General features: G+C 41.6%; 1 protein-coding gene across 5 annotated transcripts in view; it reads left to right on the forward strand.

Annotated features, from left to right (window-relative positions):
* PCLO (piccolo presynaptic cytomatrix protein) overlaps window positions 1-23,454 on the forward strand; it is an 88,325-nt gene that overhangs the window by 52,685 nt on the left and 12,186 nt on the right. For 2 of the 5 annotated variants that reach the window (XM_087722430.1, XM_087722431.1), the window contains 13 exons: window positions 2,273-2,354; window positions 6,280-6,405; window positions 9,043-9,151; window positions 9,903-9,970; window positions 10,403-10,614; window positions 11,279-11,329; window positions 12,709-12,839; window positions 13,698-13,724; window positions 15,049-15,142; window positions 17,432-17,503; window positions 19,751-19,931; window positions 21,026-21,220; window positions 22,304-22,486. In XM_087722430.1, coding sequence (XP_087578556.1) covers window positions 2,273-2,354; window positions 6,280-6,405; window positions 9,043-9,151; window positions 9,903-9,970; window positions 10,403-10,614; window positions 11,279-11,329; window positions 12,709-12,839; window positions 13,698-13,724; window positions 15,049-15,142; window positions 17,432-17,503; window positions 19,751-19,931; window positions 21,026-21,220; window positions 22,304-22,486 — 1,531 coding nt within the window. The other 3 variants (XM_087722432.1, XM_087722434.1, XM_087722435.1) reach the window with 3 other exon arrangements.

The raw sequence follows: 23,454 nt of genomic DNA on the forward strand, positions 1-23,454 counted from the left end.
GACCTGTGCTATAAGGTTACTTATGTAAGCAGATAATAACAGGCGGATTACATAAGTGACATATTTGTGCATTAGATTTTTTACAACATTCACGAACTGGAAAACAAGTAATGTTTGGTTGGAGATCGTTGCTTTTACTCCCCTGTTTTTCTGCCTCAGCTGCAGCAGCAGAGCCAACGAGCAAAGCCAGTGTCTGCTACCAGACCCGCAAAACAAACAAGGATCCCAAATAAGCATAAATAAATACAAGCCAACATGAGCATCCAGGGACCTCTCTGCAAAGCGTACAGCCCAACTTTAAAAAACCAAAAAGCTTCGGAAGCATCACTGCAAATCACAGCAGTTCCTACATTAATAGCGTATTCCCCTCTTTCCGCCAGCATACGCACCTAATTCCCCTTCAATAATCCACATGTACAATAAGTAAAAAACAGCTCTAGAAAGATCACACAGTTAGGGTGTTGGAAATGTCATTTGGACATACAAAGGATGGGAGGAAAACACACTTTGGCTTGGTCTGAGGAGAAACCAAGGGGCCGAGGCTGGAGGGTAGGCAAATGGACCTGAACGTTTTCTTGAATGTGCTGTTTAGGACAGAAGGTTCAACAGATACACTTCGATCTCTCCCTCTGAACAATTGTTCCGGCTCAGATTGCAAAGAAATTTCTCAGTTGTCTCCTGAAAGGCCTTTTTGGGCCTTTCAGGAGACAATTGGATTGGATGAAATCAAACAAAGGTTTGATTTCATCCAATAAGCAATTTATCAGTAATTTATCCAAAGACCATAAAGAGATCAGAAAATTGGAAGTATTTTTTTTTCTCAAAGAGAACTCAGCCATTGGTTTCTTCAAGAGGACATCAACTGACCATCTGGGGTAGTGACTTGTTCATTGACACCTGCCGGAAAGTTTATTTTTTACTCTAAACTCTGTCCTTGGATTACATGGTGGTCTCCCATCCAGCTACTGCATCTCAGATCCACCCTACAAGTAAAAGGGGAACTGTAACAAACTTGATCAATATTATTCCCCACTCCAAACTTCTCCCACAGTTGGTCCCAATTAACATTCAGCTCAGTAGGCCCTTTTTTTACAAAAATACAACCTATTGATCCTTGAAACAGTAATTGTCAAGTACAAAGTATAAGGACCATACATCAAGTTGCAATCCGAAAAGAATTTATTGCTTATGTCTATACACAGGAATCCAATCAACTAAAGTTCACTACTAAATCTGCGCCAGATAAGGGTCAACAAAATTCAAGAGGGGTTGGACCGTTTGTGGCAATGTAACAACTCTAAACTGATGACATGTTGAACTCTGCCTGTCCCAGCTCTGCTGGCTCTTTCCCTACAGTAATAATAACAAAAATGCCAAATCCTCTCTAAACATCTGACTGACTTTGCAATCAACCATAATAAGTTATTACTTGTGTGCCATCCAACGCTCAAAAGATTCTGATCCAACATATGGCCATAATTTTAGTTTCCTTTGTATTTTTCAGAATTTAATACGCTCAATTTTTTTGAACAACTTGCAGCAGACTATAATGTTCATATGGAGTTAGCTTTTTACAGGAGTATTTTGATTTCATTGGAAGATGTATTGATGGCCAATGAAGCTTTCAAAACGATAGTATTATTACAAGACGATATTTAAACTGTCCATTTTGGCTGCTATATGTCATGCCAACTGAAATTCTTATGTGATCTTCAAGGGCACAAAAATATTTAATTTAATGTAAGTTAAATTAGAATAATCCAAAAAGGAGGCTGACAGGATATAAGTTACCAGAGTTAGCAGTGTGCCTAATTACAGAAAAGGCTGCTGTAGGCATTCCAGTGGCTCATGGCATTTTATTTTATATTGATTAATTTTTCTTTTGCATTGACTATGCAATTCATTCCATGTAACCCTGAGTGGCTCCTCCCTGAGTTCTGGCCCCTGACTTCCCAGCATGCTCTGGCTTATTCCCTGTTTCTCTGAAAGGCCAGCATGGAAGAGCCAAAGCCACCAGCTGGGCTCACTGGCTTCTGATGCTCAAACCATGAAACGGAGATCAACATTACTGTGCACAGTTGCAGAGGACTAGCTAGCTCCCGTGCTGGGTGCCATGGCAAAAGCAAATAGTTGTACTTGCGTGTGTTAAAGAGAGGCAGGGCGTCTTTCCAGACGCAGCGTTTGCAAGACTAAGGCTTTAATTCAAAGTAACTATTTAGCTAAGGGATAAATGCCTCATCCTTAATCCGCATTTTCATTTTGTATTCCCTAGATTGTTGGGAAGCCCATCCAGTACACCTTCCCTCACGCAAGGCTGAAACTCTTGAGCGACCCAAAGGATCATTCGGTTTCAGGTAAAGTCAGCCAGACTGCCGGGCTCCGTGGATTCCCTCAGAGCAGGACACGGAGTGTGGACCGGGTGGCAGAGTTGCCTACGGACGAGGAATTACTCGTTTCTGAGAAGGGTTGAAATTCTGCCATGCTTATTAAACGCTGCCTCCTGAAAAAGAAGACAAGTTCTGTCAAAGATATAATGCAGCTGGTTCTCATTTAGCAGCTACCACATTTGGTGTCCATTTGCAAATATGAAGATAATTTAAAAATAAACTATCAATGTGCACATTTCATATTTCATCAGCCTGACATCAAAACTTCTCAGTGGGAAACTGATTAATGCCTGGTCGGTTCCAGGCAGTGCCTGGGGTTCTAATCAGCTAATTATGGTCCCAGAACGGAGCCTGTTAGCTTGCAGTTAGCACTTGTTTAAGCAACAACAGAATAACAGTGTTTGGAAGGGACCATGGAGGTCTTCTCGTCCAACCCCCTGCTCAAGCAGGAGAACCTGCATTTGCATTTCAGGCAAATGGCTCTTCAGTCTCTCCTTAAAAGCCTCCCACAACCTCTGAAGGCCATTTCCATTCCACTGATTAATTGACCTCACTGTTAAGCAGTTTCTCCTTAGTTCTAGGTTGCTTCTCTCCTTGATTAGTTTTCATCCACTGCTTCTTGTCCTGCCTTCTGGTTCTTTGGAGAATTGGTTGACTCCCCCCTCTCTCTGATAGCCCCCAAACCTTACAAGACTGCTTCATGTCACCCCTTCTTAGATGAGAAGTGAAACATTTTCAAGGGAAAAACTTTGTTTTTACAGGATGTTGAAAGGAGTGTTTTTTATCTTTGACTTAAAAAAAAATATTTTAAACACATAGACACAATAACAAAGACACAGACTACATTTATACAGCACACTGGAACTCCATGTGCCTCCTTGTAGCAGTTTTGAATCAGTACATTTTTATATACAATATTTCCCCTCCTAATACACTTCCATTGGATTTCACCATTTTTAACCCTCTTGTTTCATTATCTTTTACTTATCTATCTGTATTTCGGCTATATACATCAAGCAAACTTTCAAGCCCTCATTGGCTTGTGTAACTTTTTTCCTTGGTTTGTAACTTTAATCTATCTTGGGTTCTTATCATTAATCTTTGTTTCTTTTCTCCAACCACCTGTACCATTTTCCCCATACTAGATAATATTCTGTCTCTTCCTTTCCTTGAATTTTTTTAGTTAACTTGTCCATCTCAGCACAGTCTAGAATCTTTCTTACTATTTCATCTTCATTTGGTATCGTCCTGTCCTTCCATCTCTGGGCAAATGCAATCCTAGCCGCTGTAATTATATGTAGGATTAGATATAGGGCCTCCTTTTTTATATTTAGTCATCGTTATGCCTAATAGGAATGTCTTTGGTTTCCTGAAATGGATTCCAGCCAATTTTTAACTTTTTTCCAATGTTTTTTGGCCGCTTTAGATGTCCACCACGTGTGATAGTATGTTCCATGTGCTTTTTCACACTTCCAGCATTTTGGGGATACTGTTGGTGGTATTTTTGCTAGCCTTGCAGGCAGCACATGCCATCTGTAAATATACTGGTTCTCTTTGTATGCCACAGACATAGTCGTTTTTAAGTTCATCCCCCAAAATGTTTCCCACTTTTCCAATTCAATATTATAGCCAAAGTTCTGTTTATCTTTGACTTTCGTTGCAAGCCCTCAGTCTGGCAAAAGGGGCAGAGGAATGGCAACAATAGATCAGGCACAGGACACTGTATGACAGAACAGCATTAGACAAAACGTCTAAGTAAGACAGCAGAACCAGAGATCTTCACAAAAGCTCCCTCCCTCTCTGCCTCTGTCTTTCTATCTCTCTCTGTCTTTCTCTCCAACTTCTGATTTAAGGCATAGATTGCTGTCACTAAATGAAGACAGGAGCTACTGAAAAAGCAGTCCATAAAAAGTTTCTGATTATAGTTCAGTTATGTCTAATGATTTCTATCCCACGCTTCTTATGAAGAACGTTTTGTGACATTCCGTATCTGTTTCCTTCTTTTTGATTGAAAGTTTATGCTCAGAAATGCTGGAGAAGAGAGCCAGTTTGATGTAGCGGTTAAAGACCCAGGATAGATGTACGACATGCACGTCAGAGTTTTGCCAGGTTTCCGTGTTTTGTTCTGGATTTGTTTTTTTTTTGTGTGTGTGTGTATGTGGTGTTTGTTTTTTTTGCTGTGCTGTGTTATTGTTTGTTCTGCTTCAAAGGGAAAAACTTTTCCCATAAATTACATTTTTAGAAAGCAGCAAAGCAGTAGTGTTTGAGGAATGAGGATTATGCCCATATTTTGGGTTGTGTGAATATAAAACAATATACAAAGTGTTTGCTGTAGTTTTATTCTGTTTTGATTTATGTTTTGGTAGCTTTGCTTTTTCTTGAATCTTTAAGCAGATTGTTTTCCTTGGATCTCTGGATGTAAGCAAGCTGAAGGGAAATTGAAACCCCTTCATATGATGTTTATTGATTGATTGATCATATTTGTATGGCCACCCATCTCACATGAAACCGACTCTGGATTTGGTTGGGTTCCACCTCCCAGAGGGCCCCCACACCACGTACGTACGTCCCCAGTTCTGCTCTGGCCAATGTAAATCTAAGGCAGGACAGACCTGGGATGGTTCAGAACGAGATTCCCATCGTAATTTAGAATATTATCATAATATCTATTCCACAGAAAAATGTGCTGAGTCATTTTATTAGTAGGATTTTATTTTATTTTCTCAAAAGAAAAGTCACACATTTCTTGACTCTAATCATTGATGTCAGGAATACTTTTCTCATTTCTTGAAACGTGTCTCTTAGCAAGACCCCAAGCAAGGTCACAACCATAATTCTTCTAGCATAGTCAAATTCCAGGTATTGGTAGCCTTTATGCTAAAGAACTTTCCCATAAATCTATCTCTGTACATGAACATATTATTCAGCCATTCGCCAGAACACTCAATGGCCTTGCTAGGGTGCCTCTCCCACACACAACACCTGTAGGAAGACAACAGTGGCAAATGGAAAATGTCCCCACCCCCAAAATGGAAACAGCAAACAGCCCCTTTGCTGGTTCTTACTAAAATTAGCCTCTTGTTCCCCAAGAATAGAACATCCACTCGGCCTGGATGTTTTCCGGAGTCCGAGGCGTTAAGGAACAGAATGTCCGAATTATTGTCTTTGGGGCTGGAGCTCCTTGTCCCGGCTGCCTCCACTGGCAGCCAGCGCTGGAGCAGGTGTGATCAGCCTGTGGTGTTCTGGAACATTTTCTTTCTTTCTTGTGAAAAGAGAGGCTGCGTTGATGCCCATTCGAGGTTTCCTGGCAGAACAATTATTGGACTGCCTTTTCATGTATTGCTTTAATCTCAGGCCACAAATATATCATGCTAAATTTGCATTCCTGTGAAGAAGTAATCATTCCGCTTGCCTATCACCACTGTGGCATCAGCATTAAATGGAAACTAACTTATTTCCCTAATTTGCTATATACATGTTTGCTTTTCTTAGATTTGCAGAGAGAAACGTTTTTCATTCTTCCTGTCTCACCAGTTATTCTAGCAGAGTTGCCTCTTCATTTCTTTTGCGTTTACAGGATATGCAAGCATCCATTCACAGAGTTTATTCCACTCTTCTCTTGTTCAGTTCCCTTTGTAAAATCAAGTCTTTTGATTGATTGATTTAATCACATGATAAAAACAAAATTGACATTTCTTTCCTATCCCTTTTGCTAGAACTCAAGTTATATTATCTGGCTGGGAACAAAAATAATATTTCCAAATGAAAAAAAATATAGAATTGAACAACTACAGCAACAAAACAAACAAACCTGAAGCTTTCTTATTAATTATATTACTGTTTTTATTCTTATATTTTAACAATTACCGTGTGCTTTCTCTTTTAAATGCAGGCAATGGACTTGGGATTCGAGTTGTAGGTGGAAAAGAAATTCCTGGAACCAATGGAGAAATTGGTGCTTACATTGCAAGGATCCTACCGGGTGGAAATGCTGAGCAAGCAGGGAAACTTATGGAAGGTACAGTGATCAGTTCTTTGCCTTCATTGTACTGATCCGTCTGCATGTGGAAAGAGGGATTATCCTCAACAGAAAGGAAGATCTGATGAGTAAGTGGAAAGAAATAGGTCAAGCAGCAAAAACAGAGTCTGCTGGGGAAGTTCCCCAAATAAAGATAAGAAAATCATGGCAAGTCATTTTTTTTTTCAAGGGAGCCAAGCTCTTTTAGAGACCTTTGGAGTCTCTGGGAAAATTAGCTATTATTGTTATATTATGGTTGGGTATACAATCATCCAGGTGTTCAGACTGGATTTGGCATTTTTGGCAAACTATCAAGACCTTTCCAAGGACCTGGAATGGACAGATGTGGATGTTTGATGTTGATGTTGTTGTTGTTATAATCCTGTCTTTTGAAATATACATTTGGTGAACTCAAGCCAGCAAGTACATATAATACTCCTGCCTTGTATTTCCCTACAACTTCCACCCTTTGAGGTGGGTTGGGCTGAGAGACAGAGAGTGGCTGGCCCAAAATCTCCCATCTGTTTTTTATGCCTAAGGAAGGACTGGAATTCAGCTCTCGTCATTTCTAGGCCAGCAATAACATTTTCTTGGGGTCTCAGATATCAGAATGCTTGTAGATATCTTTCCAGGCCAATGGCCTCTTCTGACATCTAACGTTTTATATATATTTAATCCATAATTTTCTTAAATAATTAAAAATGGTAAACTGAAATAAATTCTTAATAAGTAGATGTGTCCACCATGACATTCATTTTGGTATGCCTATCAGAGACATCCTGCACCACTGTTACTAAACCCTCGTGTTTCCTAGGCCACCGCTGGGAACGTTGGATCTAAAAGAAACAAATCCATGACAGCCAGATCTGTCTTTATTGAGCCATGAACCGTTTAGAATGTGAAGTATCTCTCCGAGAAATCCTACTTACTTCACGTAAAACATTAAAACATTCTCTCAGGTGTGGTGGGATGGGAACCCTTTCCTGGATCCCCGCACTAAGCCGCCACTCCTGCTCTGGTCATCTTATATTTGGGCTCCTGTAGTCTGCTCCGAAATGCTGAACCATCATTAGCCTTCTTCTCTAAGCAATATCTGCCACTCGCTATTATGAATGTTTCACAGTGTTTTATTTATTCACTAACCAGGTTTTCAAAAGAAATATATGACCGGTTAAACAGTATATTGTTTGTGTAAGTGAAAGCAGCTCAAGAATTCTGTCTTTTTCATGAAGATTTAAACAGCTGCTAGTTAAGACACATTTCAGCCATGTCTCCACCAGGGTAAAGTGATCTTAAGGTTAGGTCAGCTATAGTTCCTGACTTAAGTTATTTTTAAGTTCCCAACCTTGTCTTCCATTGGACCTCGGGATTTCTATGACGTCTCACCAAGTACATCTCTAAAGTTATTGAAATCAGCTCTCCTTGTGTGTGTGTCTGTGTGTGTCTGTGTGTCTATGCTTCAGTTTCTTATTCTGTAACCTCTGGAACCCTAAGAGGACGTGGCCAATTGTTCTCCATGCTTTTATTTCTTCAGTCAGTTTTTCTTCTTGGTTAGGATCAACTCTAGGAGGGCTCGTTTCCTTGTCCTTTGTTCAATTTTGAGGAAAATTAAGAAACAGCGAGACCTTGGAGAAACTGTAGACATCTTGCAATCTTCACCAGTATTATTTTCCAGGCTGGACACAAAACCAGGCCTCCAAGGTCTTACGAAGGGCTAACAGGTTTGGGCTCATCATTTTGCATATTTGACTGATTAGTGAGGCCAGTTTAGGGCGTCACATTAAATACATATTATGGAATCCGTATTATAGCACGGTAGGTTTTTTCAGTCCAATTACTTCCTCAGTATACAAACTCCTTTACCTTACTAGAACATCCTTTTCCATCTCATATACTTCCAATTCCTGTACTAAGGTATAGTAATATCTTTTATTCTACTACCTGTACTACCTGTATAAAAACTAGAGTCAGTCTTACCGCAAGGCATGGTATGCTTCTGGTTTTGGGTGATAACATTGGGAAGAATTTAGGTTGGAAGAGGCAGGCACGTGTGATGTGGCTTCCCTTCATCTCCTCACATTCGGCCAGAACAGGAATTTTAGTCCTGACAGAATTCAAGAAACGTTTGGTTTACTCCCTGTGGAATAGAAGTCTACCCTGTTTAGACAGCTGGTCCTGATGAAAAGAGATCAGTGTAGGTACGGAATAATGGCAAGAAAGAAAAATTATGTGGGAAATATTCATTTGGCTGTACTGACTTTTAATATCATGAAACTTGCACCCACATTCCAGTATGAGCCTCTGCCTCCATTTAGCGTTTTCCTGCCACAGAAAAGTCCATGTTGGTCCCCATGACTCCTGGATGCCACATTCCTCCCTCAATTTCCTTTTCCCCTTTCCCTCTTCATTCAGTTTATTTGTGAGACAGAAATTTTCCATGAAGTTTGGAAACAAGGTAACAAGGTAAGCAGAATTTAAAATTAGCATGACTCATGTGCAGTGAAAAGATTTTGATCCTATCACATCAGACGCCAGTTGCATTTATGCTTCACATCATAGCTGAGGGACTTTGCTTCGGGTAGCTTTCCAGAGTCCGTGGTGCTGATCCCAGAACTTGCCTCGTGCCCACTTTCCTAGGCATGCAGGTGCTGGAGTGGAACGGATTTCCTCTGACGGGCAAGAGCTACGAAGAGGTCCAGAGCATCATCGGCCTGCAGAGTGGGGAAGCTGAAATATGTGTAAGACTGTGAGTTTTTCTTCAGCTGTTTCCATTATTTTTTGGCTTCTCCTGGTTTCTTGATTCACAGTTGTTAAGTTGCAAACTGCACTTTGTAATATTTGATATGAAAAGAAAATGAATGTAATTTTAAGTATTAAAGGAATCGTTCCTTGTTCCTTATAGCAAACTGATATAAAAAGGAATGGAATTAATGAACCTGGGCTAGAAACTTTGCATCCTACTTGAGGCAGAAGTGTCAAAACAATATTAATATCAGAGAACGCATTGACTCATTTTGAATTACATAATAATCAACCACCATTTCGGGGGGGAGGGGAATTCTTTGGCAACATTGAAACTAAATGGGTTCACAGCATATTCTTTATTGCAAAAATGTTCTTATCTTGCATTACACTTAGATAAAAGGAGTTCTGGATTCAGTGAATTCATAAATTCTTCAACAAACTTGTGAAAATCTACTAGATCTACAAGTACAAGAATATGGTTCAAAGATAGGTGATTGTAAAGCACTCTGATTCAGACTCCTGGGGTGGAGGAGTTTAACACATACGCACAGGTGTATGTATGTCGGGTAAACTACATTTCTTCCATTCATAAATCTACCCTCAGGGTCATCCTTCTCAGACCATGAAGTATCCCAGAGCTACTTAAGGTAGCTCGTTCTGCAGCTGCTTCATCTCATTTATCTATCCGATGATGATCATTGGGGGTCCGGAGAGGGTTCTTTTTGTCTTAGGTTTCTTGTTCCTCCTTTCAGGAATGTCAGCATGCTGCCAGGTGGTGAGAATTCCCAACCTATGGAATTGCTTGAGCCGGGAAAGACGGGTAAATGACAGCATCTAACATGGGTGGCAAACTGAGGTGGGAAGGATCCTTTGGCTGCCCTTACACAACCTGTAGCTTTTGGGTTTGTAGCAAGTGCAGAGGAAAGGGCCGGAGAGCCCGAGATGCGCCATTTTTCCTTTTCTTAAAGAAGTACAAAAGGTTTCAAGTGGAAGTAATTTGGTGCAGGAAAGTTCCATCTTTTCTCCCCAGATGGGTTGATCCAGGCGTCCCAGCTTGGTTCCTATCTTCCCAGAGACAGTTTATCTGGAACCCAAAGCGTGAAATTCCAATATTTATTTGATTTAATATTCTGGATTTTTTTTCTGGAAATTTTCCAGTTTGTTTCCTCCTATTGTAAAAACTGAGCAAACTGTAGGTAGATAGGATCGTGTTGTTGTATGCAGAGCTGACTGTGAATTCTGGTGCTTGCAGTGGATAAAACGAAATCTCCAGGAGTCGATCCCAAGCAACTGGCTGCAGAGCTGCAAAAGGTTTCTCTGCAGCAGGCTCCTCTGATGGCCTCTTCAGCCGTGGAGAAGGGGTCCCACGGGCACTCGGGGACAGCGTCGGCCACCTCCAGCTCCGTGCCCAGCCCTGGGCAGCCTGGCTCCCCTTCGGTGAGCAAGAAACGGCACAGCGGCAAGGTAGGGAGGCACTTCGCCCTGGGGAGGAATGGAGGGTGGGGTGAGAGGCTCTTTCGCCTTCTGCATGGTCAGCCAGGTGGGGAGGAAGAAGCATTAGGAGGACTCATTCCTCTAAGTGATGGCTTTGGAGACCTCCTCTTACTGTGGTCACAGGCCTTCTCCACACACAAACACACAACAGTTGACCCTGGGTGGGGGTGGTGGGGGTAAGATAAAGGGGGAGTCCCATGTGAACCGCTTTGAACTCTGGGAAAACAAGATAGCATATATACACTGAATAAATAAGTAAAGTGTAAGTCACTCTGTTTACCCAGGCCCAAGCCTTGGGTGTATTTGTGTAGGGAGAAACACTAATTTAATATTGTACTCTGATCACAGAGATTCTGAAGTTTATAGGTTCTTTTTATAAAATAAATTACGGCATATATCAATCTGGAATTCTTAATAAATAAGTCACCTTTGAGACAAGTTATTAAAATCAGAATTACTGCAGGAGATATCACCTTTTTACAAAGTTTCATTTCAGCTCTGAATTTTTCAGCCACCAAATGAATGACTCATTAACCTTAACTGTATAAATTTAAGAATGCTGTGATAATTCTAATCCAGTTGTAAAGAGAGACAAATAACAACCGGTGCTGGTTTATTTGTTTTTAAATGACAGCCTGCTGAAGTCTCAAAGGGGAGTCCCCATCCCATAACTGGAGAAATCCAGGTAATGGCTGCACATTAAGTTATTTACCATTTACCTTTGTTGTCAAAAAGGATGAAGTTAATGTTTGTGGTTTGTACTTTGGGATAAGGTAACAATGCAGTGATAGAACAGTTTGGATGTTTGATACATTAATTGGGTTATTCAGTAAAAGATGCTTTTTGTTGCACCTTTGTTTGGGTGTGTGTGTGTGTCCCGAACCAGGGAAATAGGATGTGTTTAGACGGAAGAGGAGGAAGAGGAAGAGGAGGATATTGCAGAAGGCTGCTTCACTGTTGACCAGATTCTATTCCTGTGCCTGTAATAGGTATTCTGGTATTTTTCATGCCTGGGATCAAAAGAAATACCTACTTAATTCTGTCTCATTCCTTCCCAGGGGACTGTTGTTCCTGCCCCAACTCAGCTCCATAAGGGTATAATAAAGCTCAGCACGTATTCATACAGTTTATAAATGAATATCAATTAATACTGCATGTGATGAAGGGCAAAGTCTTAAAAAATCCTCACTGGATGCCACCCAGCCTTTAGGGCCTTTATCGTCCTAGTGACTAGGGAGCAGGTTTCTGGATTCAAACTCTTAGAACGGAGCCAGGATGGAAGAAGGGGCTCTTTGCACCACAGGAGCTGGCTCCGTTTTCTCAGTAGACTCAGGCCGAACGGCCCTCTGGAATAGCAAGGACAGTGGACAGCAAACAGGAACATTCTTATTAGGGCTGACTTTTTAATTATGCAAAGCATTTCGTGATCCACTGTCTATAATTGCTGTTGCCACCTCTCTGTATTGGTAAAGCTGGTTAATATTCAGATGGACAGCCAGGCTGGGAACTAAAAATAAGTCTTGGGAATCACTTCTGTTGGCACCGCCATCTTCTGGAGTTGAGCCCGACTTGAGAGAGACTTCACCCTTTGTGCCCAGCAGGTGGCAGCACTCAGTCAACCTCCCCCCATCCCCAGAATTAACTCAAATACCGTATGCCAGCCCCCCCCCCAACTTTTCTGACTCCACCGACAGGCAGCGGCTGCAGGGGGAGGAGGGGACGGTTTTGTGCACACCAACGGAGCTTTGCACACTCGCTCTCCGCTTGCACAGCCCAGTTCCCAACAGGCCGCGGACTGGGACTGATTGATGGATGGGAGGGTTGGGGACCCCTTGCACTCCAGTACTTGGCTTATATACGTGTTTCCATTTTTCTTTCTTTTTAGAGCTCACTTGGTTGAAGTGAGTTTCCTCTGAGACACTTTAAAGGAAGCTCAGAATTTTCATCAGTTATGCCAGCTATCAGGGCATAGTGGGGCAGAAAGTTGTAAGCACATGATTTTAAAATGACTTTATGTTCAGAAGTAGTTCAGAAACAACTAACATGAATTAATATTCTCTTTAGCTTCAAATCAACTATGACAAACAACTTGGCAATTTGATTATTCATGTCCTTCAAGCAAGAAATCTTGCTCCCCGGGACAACAATGGTTATTCTGACCCTTTTGTCAAAGTTTACCTTCTACCGGGAAGAGGGTGAGTGGAAGGAAATTTTCACCAATGCAACAATTCTCAGTTTTTCTATTTTTAGAGACTCCTTTCCTGACCACGAAATCAGCTTTTCCAGCTTCAAGGGAGGCCTACTGAATGATTTTCCCAGGGAGTTTGGTTGTCAGATTGTTTCCTAAGTAGCCCCTCTTTTCCTCCACCCCCAAGGTCAGCCACAGGTTGCATTACAATTAATGAAGAGAATTAACGTAAGGAATTCTCTCCTCTGTACATTTTCTGCCAGATGACACAATATATTCGACCTGATGAGGTGGGCTGTTACGAGACCCTGAGACCTCATAAGGATGCTTCAAGCTAGGTTCTTTCCTGTCCTTCCTGTAGGAGAGAAAAGTTCAAATCAAATCTGTTCCCAGTGTGGAAAAAACTGCAAGTTTCTCTCTGACAATGGGACATTGGAATTTGTTTTAGCCATAGATGAGTTAAACCAGGATCAAGCTACAATTCAGCATTCTGATCAGCTATCAGTTTCTCATTCTCAGATATGATAGTTTGTTCCAAACCAGAAATAAAATCTTCAAAGAAAAGATGAATTCGTGAATCATAATTTTGCACTTTGATATTATAGTATTTATCTATGATTGAGATCTTATAGACCTAAACTGCTAATGCTGTTATGGGTGAGTGGGGGGCTTTCAGTGTGTGTGTGTGTGTGGGGGATTCTATTATGATGTGCCCAGTCTGTGTAACATTTCTTCTTTCCTCAATTTTGAGCCTCTTTTGATACATGGCTGGCATCATGTTTTATCTCTTTGTATTCCTAAACTTTTGCTTCCTGTATCCCTTTCTATTGCTCTTCGATGCCTTGTTTCTTCACCGGGTTTGCAGCCAAGTCATGGTTGTCCAGAATGCAAGGTAGAGACCGTTATTCTTTAACTGATGCTCTGTGCGTGAAAACATCCATATTGTGTATACTCACTCACCTGCCCAGAATTCCAGTGATTTATAAAGCAGGAAAGAAAACTGCATTTGCCCCCAAGAATGGCTGATCTCGTTACTGATGGCCAGAGGTGAAAAATTTATAATAGGCAACAAATTGACGCAGCAGCATCTTACGCTACCATTTCAGGATTATCAGCAGAAATGATAATGCACTGTCAATTGATAATTATTCTGAGAGGCTGTGTCCGGTAAGGCACCAGACTAGGAACTAGGAGATGGTGAGTTCTAGTCCCACCTAAAGCCTGAAAAGAGGCTGGATGACGCTGGGTAACTCATACTTTCTCTCAGCCTACAAAGTCAGGCTTGGGCGAAAAGACACAACCGAAGGATCAACACAATCTACCTGGCAAAAGCAGGCCCTGAACTTGTGAGAAAACATCAGGAAGAAGAAAAAAAATTGTTCTGCTTCTCTAACATGAATTGCTTGCTAGCAAATGCAAATACTGTACTGAAAAATCATTTTTATGCATAAATTGTAGTTTTCCATTTTATATCAGTTTCTTTGGGGTTTATGGGATTCTTGTTAGATGAGTTAGTATCCAAATAGAGCTCAATTTTAATTGCCCCCTTTTTTATGTATTTAGATAGATCTTAGTAAATCACTTGATAAATAAAGTGTCCTTGATCCATCAACCTCAGAAACTAAGACAGCTGTTTTGGGATCCTGCGAAAATGCTCCAAGTGCATTAAAAATGTCTTTATACTGCATGCTTTCAAAGGTCCCTCACATAACATATACACTATATTGAAGTGACACTACTTACGGAGCACATTCAGATTTAGCTCTTTGCTCACCTGCTGTATCTCATTGATCACTTCTGTATTTCTCTGCAAAAATTAATCTGCCTAAAGAAACCAATGTTTTTTATAACCGAGCTGACTTATTAGAAATTACTGTATTATTTTCCGTATGAGAAGGATGACTTAGCTTTAAAATGAGTTCAGAGGGGATATTCATGAAAGCAATAATGATCTGCAAAATGTGCATAATCCTAAAATGTAATTAAAACAAATGCTCAATAGAAGATTATCATTTATGCTGAAATAGCTCTAGTTGTAGTTGTAGTTGACTTTATTTTCATTGCACCTCGTACAATGAAATTAAATGCCATCTGAGGTCATTTGACTATAGGAGCCTGAAAGTTTAATCATCAGATGTGTTAAAACTGTTTATAAATTGGAACAATAGGAGACCCATGAAAGTAATATTACACTCTGTTCCTTTGTTTCACTTCAGCGTTGAGAACAAGAGAAAGACAAAATACGTACAGAAAAGCTTGAATCCTGAGTGGAACCAGACGGTTATTTATAAGAGCATCTTCATGGAGCAGGTCTATGGCTAAAGGAGTTTTTTCTTTCTTTCTGAGACAAGAGCATGTAAAGAGGGAAACTGTTTTCATAATAACATCCCCTACATCCTAACCGCATGCTGTTTGTCCATTCCACTGTGACCAGACAGACAGCCTGGAGGGGATAATATCCCCCCCCTCCTTTTTTTTACTCTGAAAGAAGATGATCTTGAACCAGAGACAGCTGCTTTCCCCAAAGGAAGTGTTGATTAAGATAAATGATAGGCAGAGATTTAAATGTGAATGCAATGCCCAGCTTGACTATCTTGTCTGCCAAAAATTGCTAATTCTGTGTAAAACTAGTTTTGGAGATTTTCCAGTTTGCCACATTTCAAACTGGGAATTGCTCAGACCAAAAGAGGTGGAACTAATTGAATTAATAATTACTGATTATAATTATCTATCAAATAAAGGACCCTATTTATGAAAAATAATCCATCAGTTTCATATACTTCCTATAAAACCCGTTTGTACCCAAAAATCCTTTTCATACACAGAAATATACTGCACAAATTCTCCTTTTAACAGAAATGCCAAAAAGGGGTCAAATTGACACAGGTGGCACAAAGAGCCAAGGTGGCGCAGTGGTTAAATGCAGCACTGCAGGCTACTGCTAGATCAGCAGGTCAGCGGTTCAAATCTCACCGGCTCAGGGTTGACTCAGCCTTCCATCCTTCCGAGGTGGGTAAAATGAGGATCCGGATTGCTGTTGGGGGCAATATGCTGACTCTCTGTAAGCCGCTTAGAGAGGCCTGAAAGGCCTATGAAGCGGTATATAAGTCTACTGCTATTGCTATTGCTATAAATGGGGTGGGTAGCAGACTTGGGAGGGGAGGAAAAAGAAAGAGGGGAAAAAAGGCTGTGTGGGAAAGTTGTTATTTCTCTTTTCTTGGCCTTGACCAGACAATGTGTTGAGTTAAAAGATATTGGCAAACCAGAGTAATTTCAGAGATGAGCAGCCAAAAACGGCACATGCCTTTTGTAGCAAGAGTGTATCTGGATGTGTCAGGTATATTTATCTACAGGGACACTTAATAACCACCTTAAATTGTTCAGAAACCTGTCAGGTATTACAGAATAGGGGACAGAAGAGGGTTCAAGAGGACGGGATAAAAAGCAAATGATAAGAAAGCCATTTTCAGTTGTTCATCAGGAAAAATTCTTAAGAAAAAGTTCTTCAGCAGCAGAGCTAAATTCCTCAGGGCTCGCCCCAATTTTAATAGTGGCCAGATGGGCCTGATGGAAGGAATATTATTGGGGTGAATCTCTGCGTTGAGCTGAGGGTCAGAGCGGAAGGTTTCCAACATCTCTCCCCACTCACCTGTTCTTTGCAAGGCAGACTGTGGAAGAAGAAAACGGTGTGCCACGGCAGGCTTGCCTGATCTCTTCTTCCTTTGCATCCGAAGGTCATGTTTCTTCTGGTTGCTCCGCTTACCCCTTGGTAGAATCTGGCTGGCTTTTCTAGATGAGGAAGAGCAGGAAATAAATAGATACATGGAAAACCAAGTTAAAGGAGAAGCAGCTGCTTTAACTCCCTGTGCTGTGCTGTGCTGTGATGTAGAGAATTGTTCTGGCTCACTGTAGTATATATTAGTGGGACGGTATTATCAGTTGTGCACATGCCAATCATTCAAGATCCAAACTGACTCGTCAGTTCAAATCAAATTATACAGTATATCAATTCGATCTAAAGAAATTGTCAACTTCAATGAAGTTGATTCTAACTGTCAATTTGACTGGATAAAAAATGGGTAACACATGTATAGAAATCTAATAAACCTCCAGATTGATTTAAAAGTGTCCAATTTAAATTGAATATTCAATTTCATGGATTCATTGGATCCCAACACCTTTCAATCAGGTCTTTAATTTAAAAGGTCAGTTATGCCATGATACCCTTATGAACTACATTTGCTTTCACGTTCAAAAATAAATAAATTAAGACGTTAAGAAAGAGGTGACGGAGCCATCTGCCCAAGGTGCTTAGACAATTACGCTCAGAGCAGGAGTTGGACTTCTTCTTACACCAGATAGCCACTCACACGGTCTACTGTGCAATGCCCCTGGTTAAAGCTTGACCAAATAACTCCTCCACTCAGAATTCGTTCCAAAGATCTCCCTCCCACCCCCAGGTCAATGTGAAGAGAATGATTGCCGAGTGGCCACCTTGCCAATGCATAGAGGGTACAAGAAGGTATTATTCAGTGGAGCATGTTTTGTGGGCTGGGTGTGAATTGCACAATGGGAGCTAAAATTTATTATCTTTTGCAGCTGAAGAAGAAAACTCTAGAAGTCAGTGTCTGGGATTATGATAGATTCTCCTCTAATGACTTCTTGGGTGAAGTAAGTTTGCTGTTTTCCTTAATTTTCCCTTTCCCCACATGACAGTAGAGTCACATGATACAGTTTTTAAATCCCAAGAAATGTTCGTCTAGATAGAGGCCCTATGACAGAGACAGATGCACACTAATGTCTTGCGACATTCATCCATTTAAGAAATTATGGATTTCATTGTTTTTGGCTTAAACCCACCTAGTAGGGTTCAACTATACATTAACAAAGCCATCATATCAATTAACCCTTGTTTCTTTTAAAAAACCAAGTTAGTATAGGCTGCAAAGTTATAAGCAAAATATGAGTCATCTCTCAGGTATCATAACAACTTTTTCCACTCATACATCTTGGGTAACCTTCTCCTAGGCCAGGTTGTCGGCAACCTTAAACACTCAAAGAGCCACAAAGGTCCTAACCAGAAGCCCCCTGTTCAATTCTGGAGCAGATTGGAAGTCTGGTTCCCCCACCATAGAGTCTGCTCCTAATGTGGCATCCTTTTTCCTCTACCTGTCCTAACAGAAAGCCCTATCAATTGTGGATCCGACCAGCAACAAGGAGCCGCAACAGAGGGATGAAAGAACCACATGCTGCCCCAGAGCTGCGGGTTGCTGACCCCTGTCCTAGCCCCTAGGATCTGTCATAGATTTAAAACATAAACATTCATGTTTTCCCCCAAATTTAAACGAAATATACTGTACTTTTCGGAGTATAAGATGCACCTTTTTCCCTCAAAAAAGAGGCTGAAAATCTGGGTACGTCTTACACACTGAATACAGGATTTTTGCCTCCCAAAACCCAGCGCCTTCACCAAAATGGCCAGGCATAGCATTTAGGAGGCTTTCAGAGAGCTCCTGGGGGCTGGGGAGGGCAGAAATGAGCATAAAGTGGGCCTTTTTTGCTCATTTTTGGCGCCCCCATCCCCCGAGGGGCACTCTACAAGCCTCCTAAGGGCTAGTTATGCCCTTTTTTGGGGGGAAAAACGGGCCTGTTTTCATGAAAAATGGGCCATTGTTGGGCGGTTTGCAGAGTACAAAAACTTTTTTAAAAAATTTGCCTCTTCAAAACCTCGGCGCGTCTTATACTCTAAAAATACGATAATATATAAAAATACAAGTACAAGATTGTCTAATAATAACGCAATATGGTAAAGGCTGAAATCATTAATGTGTTGCTCCTTTATTTTATACAACTCGGGAGGAAGGGGGTTACGTTTGCTGCCCCTATTTTCCTGACACCACCAATAACTCTGTGAGATGAGTTATGCTGAGAGAGAGAGGATGACTGACTCAAAACCACCCAGCCACGTTTCATGCTTAAGGCAAGAGGTTGTATTCTCCCGGTTTCTATTTCAGCACCATTAACCACTGTAGAATGTTTGATCATTGCTACAAATTATGAGCTATTTATATTTTACTTACTTTTTAAAAACATATAAATTGCCACTCCTTATGTTAGAAATGTTGTTTGAATAACATTGACCTGAAAAAAAATCTGAAATGTAAAAAATTGCAGACATGATTGGTTTTATCCTGAGATAAAAAGCAAACTGACATGAAAGTTGTTTTACAAAGTACTTTTTTTATTTACAAAATCTCATTTTTAAAGAAGGTGAAATTCTGGAGAAAATACTCAGAAACTTTAAATACTTAAATATCTCTATTGTCTTCTGCTCTGGCTGAAACCAACATCCACTGCCCATACCTGCAATCCTTAAAACAATCACTCTGAGAGGGGGGGGGGGGAAACCTTGTTCTTTCTTGGGGTACTTTTCTCTCATCAGCAGTTTCCTCAAAACTGTCAATCATCACTCCAGGGCACAAACCTGAAGAGACTCAGGCTCTCCAAGACCTCCCGTCCAGGCTCATGAAGAAGGATTTCCCCATTTCATATTCTTTTAAATGCTCACCTGGTCCCATATGTAAACCTCTCCGTCTCCATTTGTGTTACCCTTTCCTTCCTCTCTTTCTTTCTTTCTTTCTTTCTTTCTTTCTTTCTTTCTTTCTTTCTTTCTTTCTTTCCTTCCTTCCTTCCTTCCTTCCTTCCTTCCTTCCTTCCTTTTCTCTCTCTTCTCTCTTTCCTTCTTTTCCTCCCCATAATGCCTTCCCTTCTAATCCAATTTCTAATCTCCTGAAATAAGGACCTTGCACACAAATACTGAACAATCTTCCGAAGGGGAATGTTGTATCAAATGAGCTTGGAGCGAGTGTTGAGATTCAGCGCACCTAGAATAGTTTTGCTTTTTCTGTCACTCCTTAGGTCTTAATTGAACTCTCCAGTGGCTCTCCCCTGGATAACACTCCCCACTGGTACCCTCTGAAGGAGCAGAGTGAAAGCATTGACCACGGCAGATCCCACTCGGGGCAGAGTAGCCAACCATCTCCGAAACCGTCAGTCATCAAGAGCAGAAGTCATGGTATTTTTCCTGATCCATCGAAAGGTAAGACTTCCACCAACTGCCCCTCTTTGTGGGCAGCAGGGTAGGTTCTCCTGGTAACCTCTGGCTTCATGGAGCATTTGAGGTACAGGGGATCCCCTGCTCTACCCAGGAAGTTATTCCACCTCTTAAGACTGATGGAGAAATAGCCTTCAAGTTTTGAGCCCATTGCTCCTTCGGAGGGTGGAACCCATTGGAGACCCCCACCAGCAACTTGGTCCTTCCTTTGCCCAGCAGCCAATGGGTGGCTGAGCTGCCTTGCAGCCCACTGAAGTGGGCTTGCCCAAAGAGAGAGAGAGGCCCTGGGGGCTGTAGGAGGGGTGGAAGGAGACTTTTAAAAGGAAGCAAAGGAACGCATCCCACGTTCCCTTTGGGAGTGATGGGGAATTAACAGGAGGCCACTTTCTCCGTTTCTGCCGATAAAGTTTCCAGCCTGTTCTGGCTATGAGGTATTCAGGGAGTAAAGCTAAGCCCCAGAAGAGTTACGTTTGGTTTCCAGAAGGTCTCCTTTCTAATCCCTGGCAGGGACTCATGGATTGCTTTGCATCAGCCATTCTCAGCTTCAGAATAGCAATAGTAGCAGTGTCTTTTTTTATAGGTGTAGAATTGCCACAGGACAAAGCGATTAAAGTGGCTGAATCAGTTGAAAACAGGTTAAAAATTATCAGGAAGGTTTTGCACTGGAGTTTAAAATTATGCGACCCCATAAGAGTGACTGTTAGAGAACTGAGCCAGGGGCAAAGTAGAGGAAACTACAGTAGTAGTTCATACCTTTGAGGGAAAAGGGTTGCTTTGTAGCTTCGAATCTCCTCCTCTGAGGAACCCCCGGGGTGTTTGCATCCCACCAAGCAAAGGCCCAGAATGTGCAGGTAGCAGGTGGACATTGGGGAGGGGGGAGTTTGTTTCTTCGGGGGCCTGTGGAAGATGAGGGCTGGGCGTTATTCCCTGCTTCTTATTCTCAGCAGCACAGCAAGATAAAGTGAGGAGACCTCACCTGCGATGGAGTGGAAGACCTTCTATGGCATACATGACCACTCTAGGGCTCTGAGGTGGATGAAGGTTAATATACTGTATTCCTGGTATTTTTTTTCTCCCAGATATGCAGATGCCCACCATTGAGAAGTCCCACAGCAGCCCGGGGAGTTCCAAATCTTCCTCCGAGGGACACCTGCGCTCTCACGGACCCTCTCGCAGCCAAAGCAAAACCAGTGTCACTCAAACTCACCTTGAAGATGCTGGGGCAGCCATCGCTGCTGCCGAAGCCGCTGTCCAACAGCTCCGCCTCCAACCAAGTAAAAGACACAAATAAAATTCCTCAGCATGGCAGCTTAATTCTCATCTGTGGCCTCCTCCTCCCGCCCTTCTCCTCCTCCCATCTTCCTGCTTGCCCATCTTCCCTGCTGCTGGCCTTTCCTTTCCTCCGCTCTGGCTCCTGTTCAGTGTTCTGTCGGTTTGTCTGTAAATACATAGAAATACACACAATGCCCCTAAACTGGTTGTTTTCCCAGCATGTTTCCCATTTGCTCAGAATGCTACGATCCTGCACTTCTCATGGGAAAGGTTTGTCTGTTGTGTTTTGTTCCTTTGGTGTCACTAAATGCCTCAACTAATTTAAATATTATAGACTTCGTTTCCAGCTCTGCCCCTACCTGAGAATTGTGGAAAATTTATTTTAAAAAACTCGGGATGCTAAATTTGAAAAGCAAATGGGGTAGACCTATTGTAGAATATCAGAATTTGAAAACCAAAATGAAAGACCGTATTTGGTTCAGTTTCATACTGGTAAATGTCCTTTGCTTTGTACAAAATTATTTTTTTAGAAACAACATCCTTGAAATGTTTTCTTCATCCAATGATAATATTGTACAACCTCACAGACAGAAATTCATTGGCTGTGATTAAAATTAGATACCGGCTTTATTAATGATTTAATCATTAGCCCTATATTATATGGGGGTATAAAAAATGTTAGTTAGCAATGAGGCTTAACAATTACAGCTGTACTTCTGTATTTCACCACGTGTAAATCATTCTTTCATGGAATTACAGGTTGAGGATTTAGTGTGTGGCAAATTAGTATAATCCAACTGTGGCAAGAGTTTGCTGTCTCCATGATAATTGGTGCCCAGCGACTGTTGCGTAATGCAAAAGGCAGGAAATAAAATCCTTTATCCTTTTATTTTAATTAAAAAGAAACAGCCAGTTTAATTACCATTTACTGCTCTTCATGTGATGTCTCTTTGGAATTCAAAGAAACTTGCCTATTTAAATGCAGAAAAGAGAATCTCCCTATTTCTGTTTGCATGACTAACATTTAAGCTGGTTCCATCTGAGGTACATATTGTGGGTTTCCATTTCACCCATAACTGCCACAGCGGCCCATAAAAGCGGTCAGTCTAATCATGCCAGGAAGCTGCACAGACACAGCATAGCGGGCGTCCTCCCAATTCAAAGAACTCAGTCTGACAATCTGCCTCCACCAGCCAGTGACAACAAAGAGCAAAGCCAACTAGCCCTCAGGAAAGTGATGTCCGATGGACCCTTCAACCCTGAAGGAGGTGAGCAGAAAAACACCCGGCTGAGGGATGCCTGGCCTGAACCGAAGGCCCTTCTGGCCGGGCCTGCTAATTTGCTGCACGGTGAAATTATTCCCCCGCTCGTAGCCGTAATGTTCCACTGGGTTTAAAGAGATTAAGATTTCTTAATTGCTGAAAGGGCTAGTCTCATAAAGGGTTGAGTCTGCTCTTCCTCCTCCAAAACTCAAATGCCTCGTGCTGATATTGCCAACTTAATGGCATGCATTTAATTTGAACTCCTTAAGCGTGATTAAACCAATCTTTTTGTATAATTAAAGACTATTGTGGTACACAGGAATTACGACATGGACACCTTGTTGTTGTTTTGTTGAGTTGGTGCTATCACTTTGACGTGTACTGTGTATTCTGCTGTGAAGAATCTACCTTTCAAAACAAAATTCTTCCCCGGAAGTTGAGTAGAAAGACTCGGTGAAGGCAGCTGCTGAATTTCACCTGGGGTCTCTTCATTTGTTCATGGCTTGGTAGACAGGAGGAGCTGGGAATTAGCTCGCTCCCGCCTCTTTTGTATCCTGTTTGAAAAGGATAGGGTGGGCCTTCTTCCATTCCAGGAACCCAGAAGACCAGAATGAACAGGAGGTGCACCTTTTCCTCCCCTGGGCTTTGGGTCCTCCTCTTCCCTGCCTTTATTTAACCAGCCGCCGAGTGTCCACTGAGAAGGCCAATGTCATTCTAACTCAATAAGACGTTGGCTGTGAACGGCTAGATAGGCTTCCTGCTGGCTGCTCTGCCCTGCAAACGCATATACGGCGGAGTCTCTGAGGACAATAAACCGTTCAGACGTGCAAAGGCAAACATGGAAATCTAATAGTCAGCATTTTCAAACATTACTTGAGATCAAATAAAAAAGAAACAGTATTTTCTGTTGAGTTAGTTTCATTCTTAAGCATATTTTACGTTTATTAAAATTTGGAGTCATTAATTTTCTAAGG

Source organism: Thamnophis sirtalis, unplaced genomic scaffold (assembly GCF_051295495.1).
Source record: "Thamnophis sirtalis isolate CommonGarterSnake01/CBP01778 unplaced genomic scaffold, rThaSir2_p1.2 scaffold_9, whole genome shotgun sequence".
Lineage (NCBI taxonomy): Eukaryota > Metazoa > Chordata > Lepidosauria > Squamata > Natricidae > Thamnophis > Thamnophis sirtalis.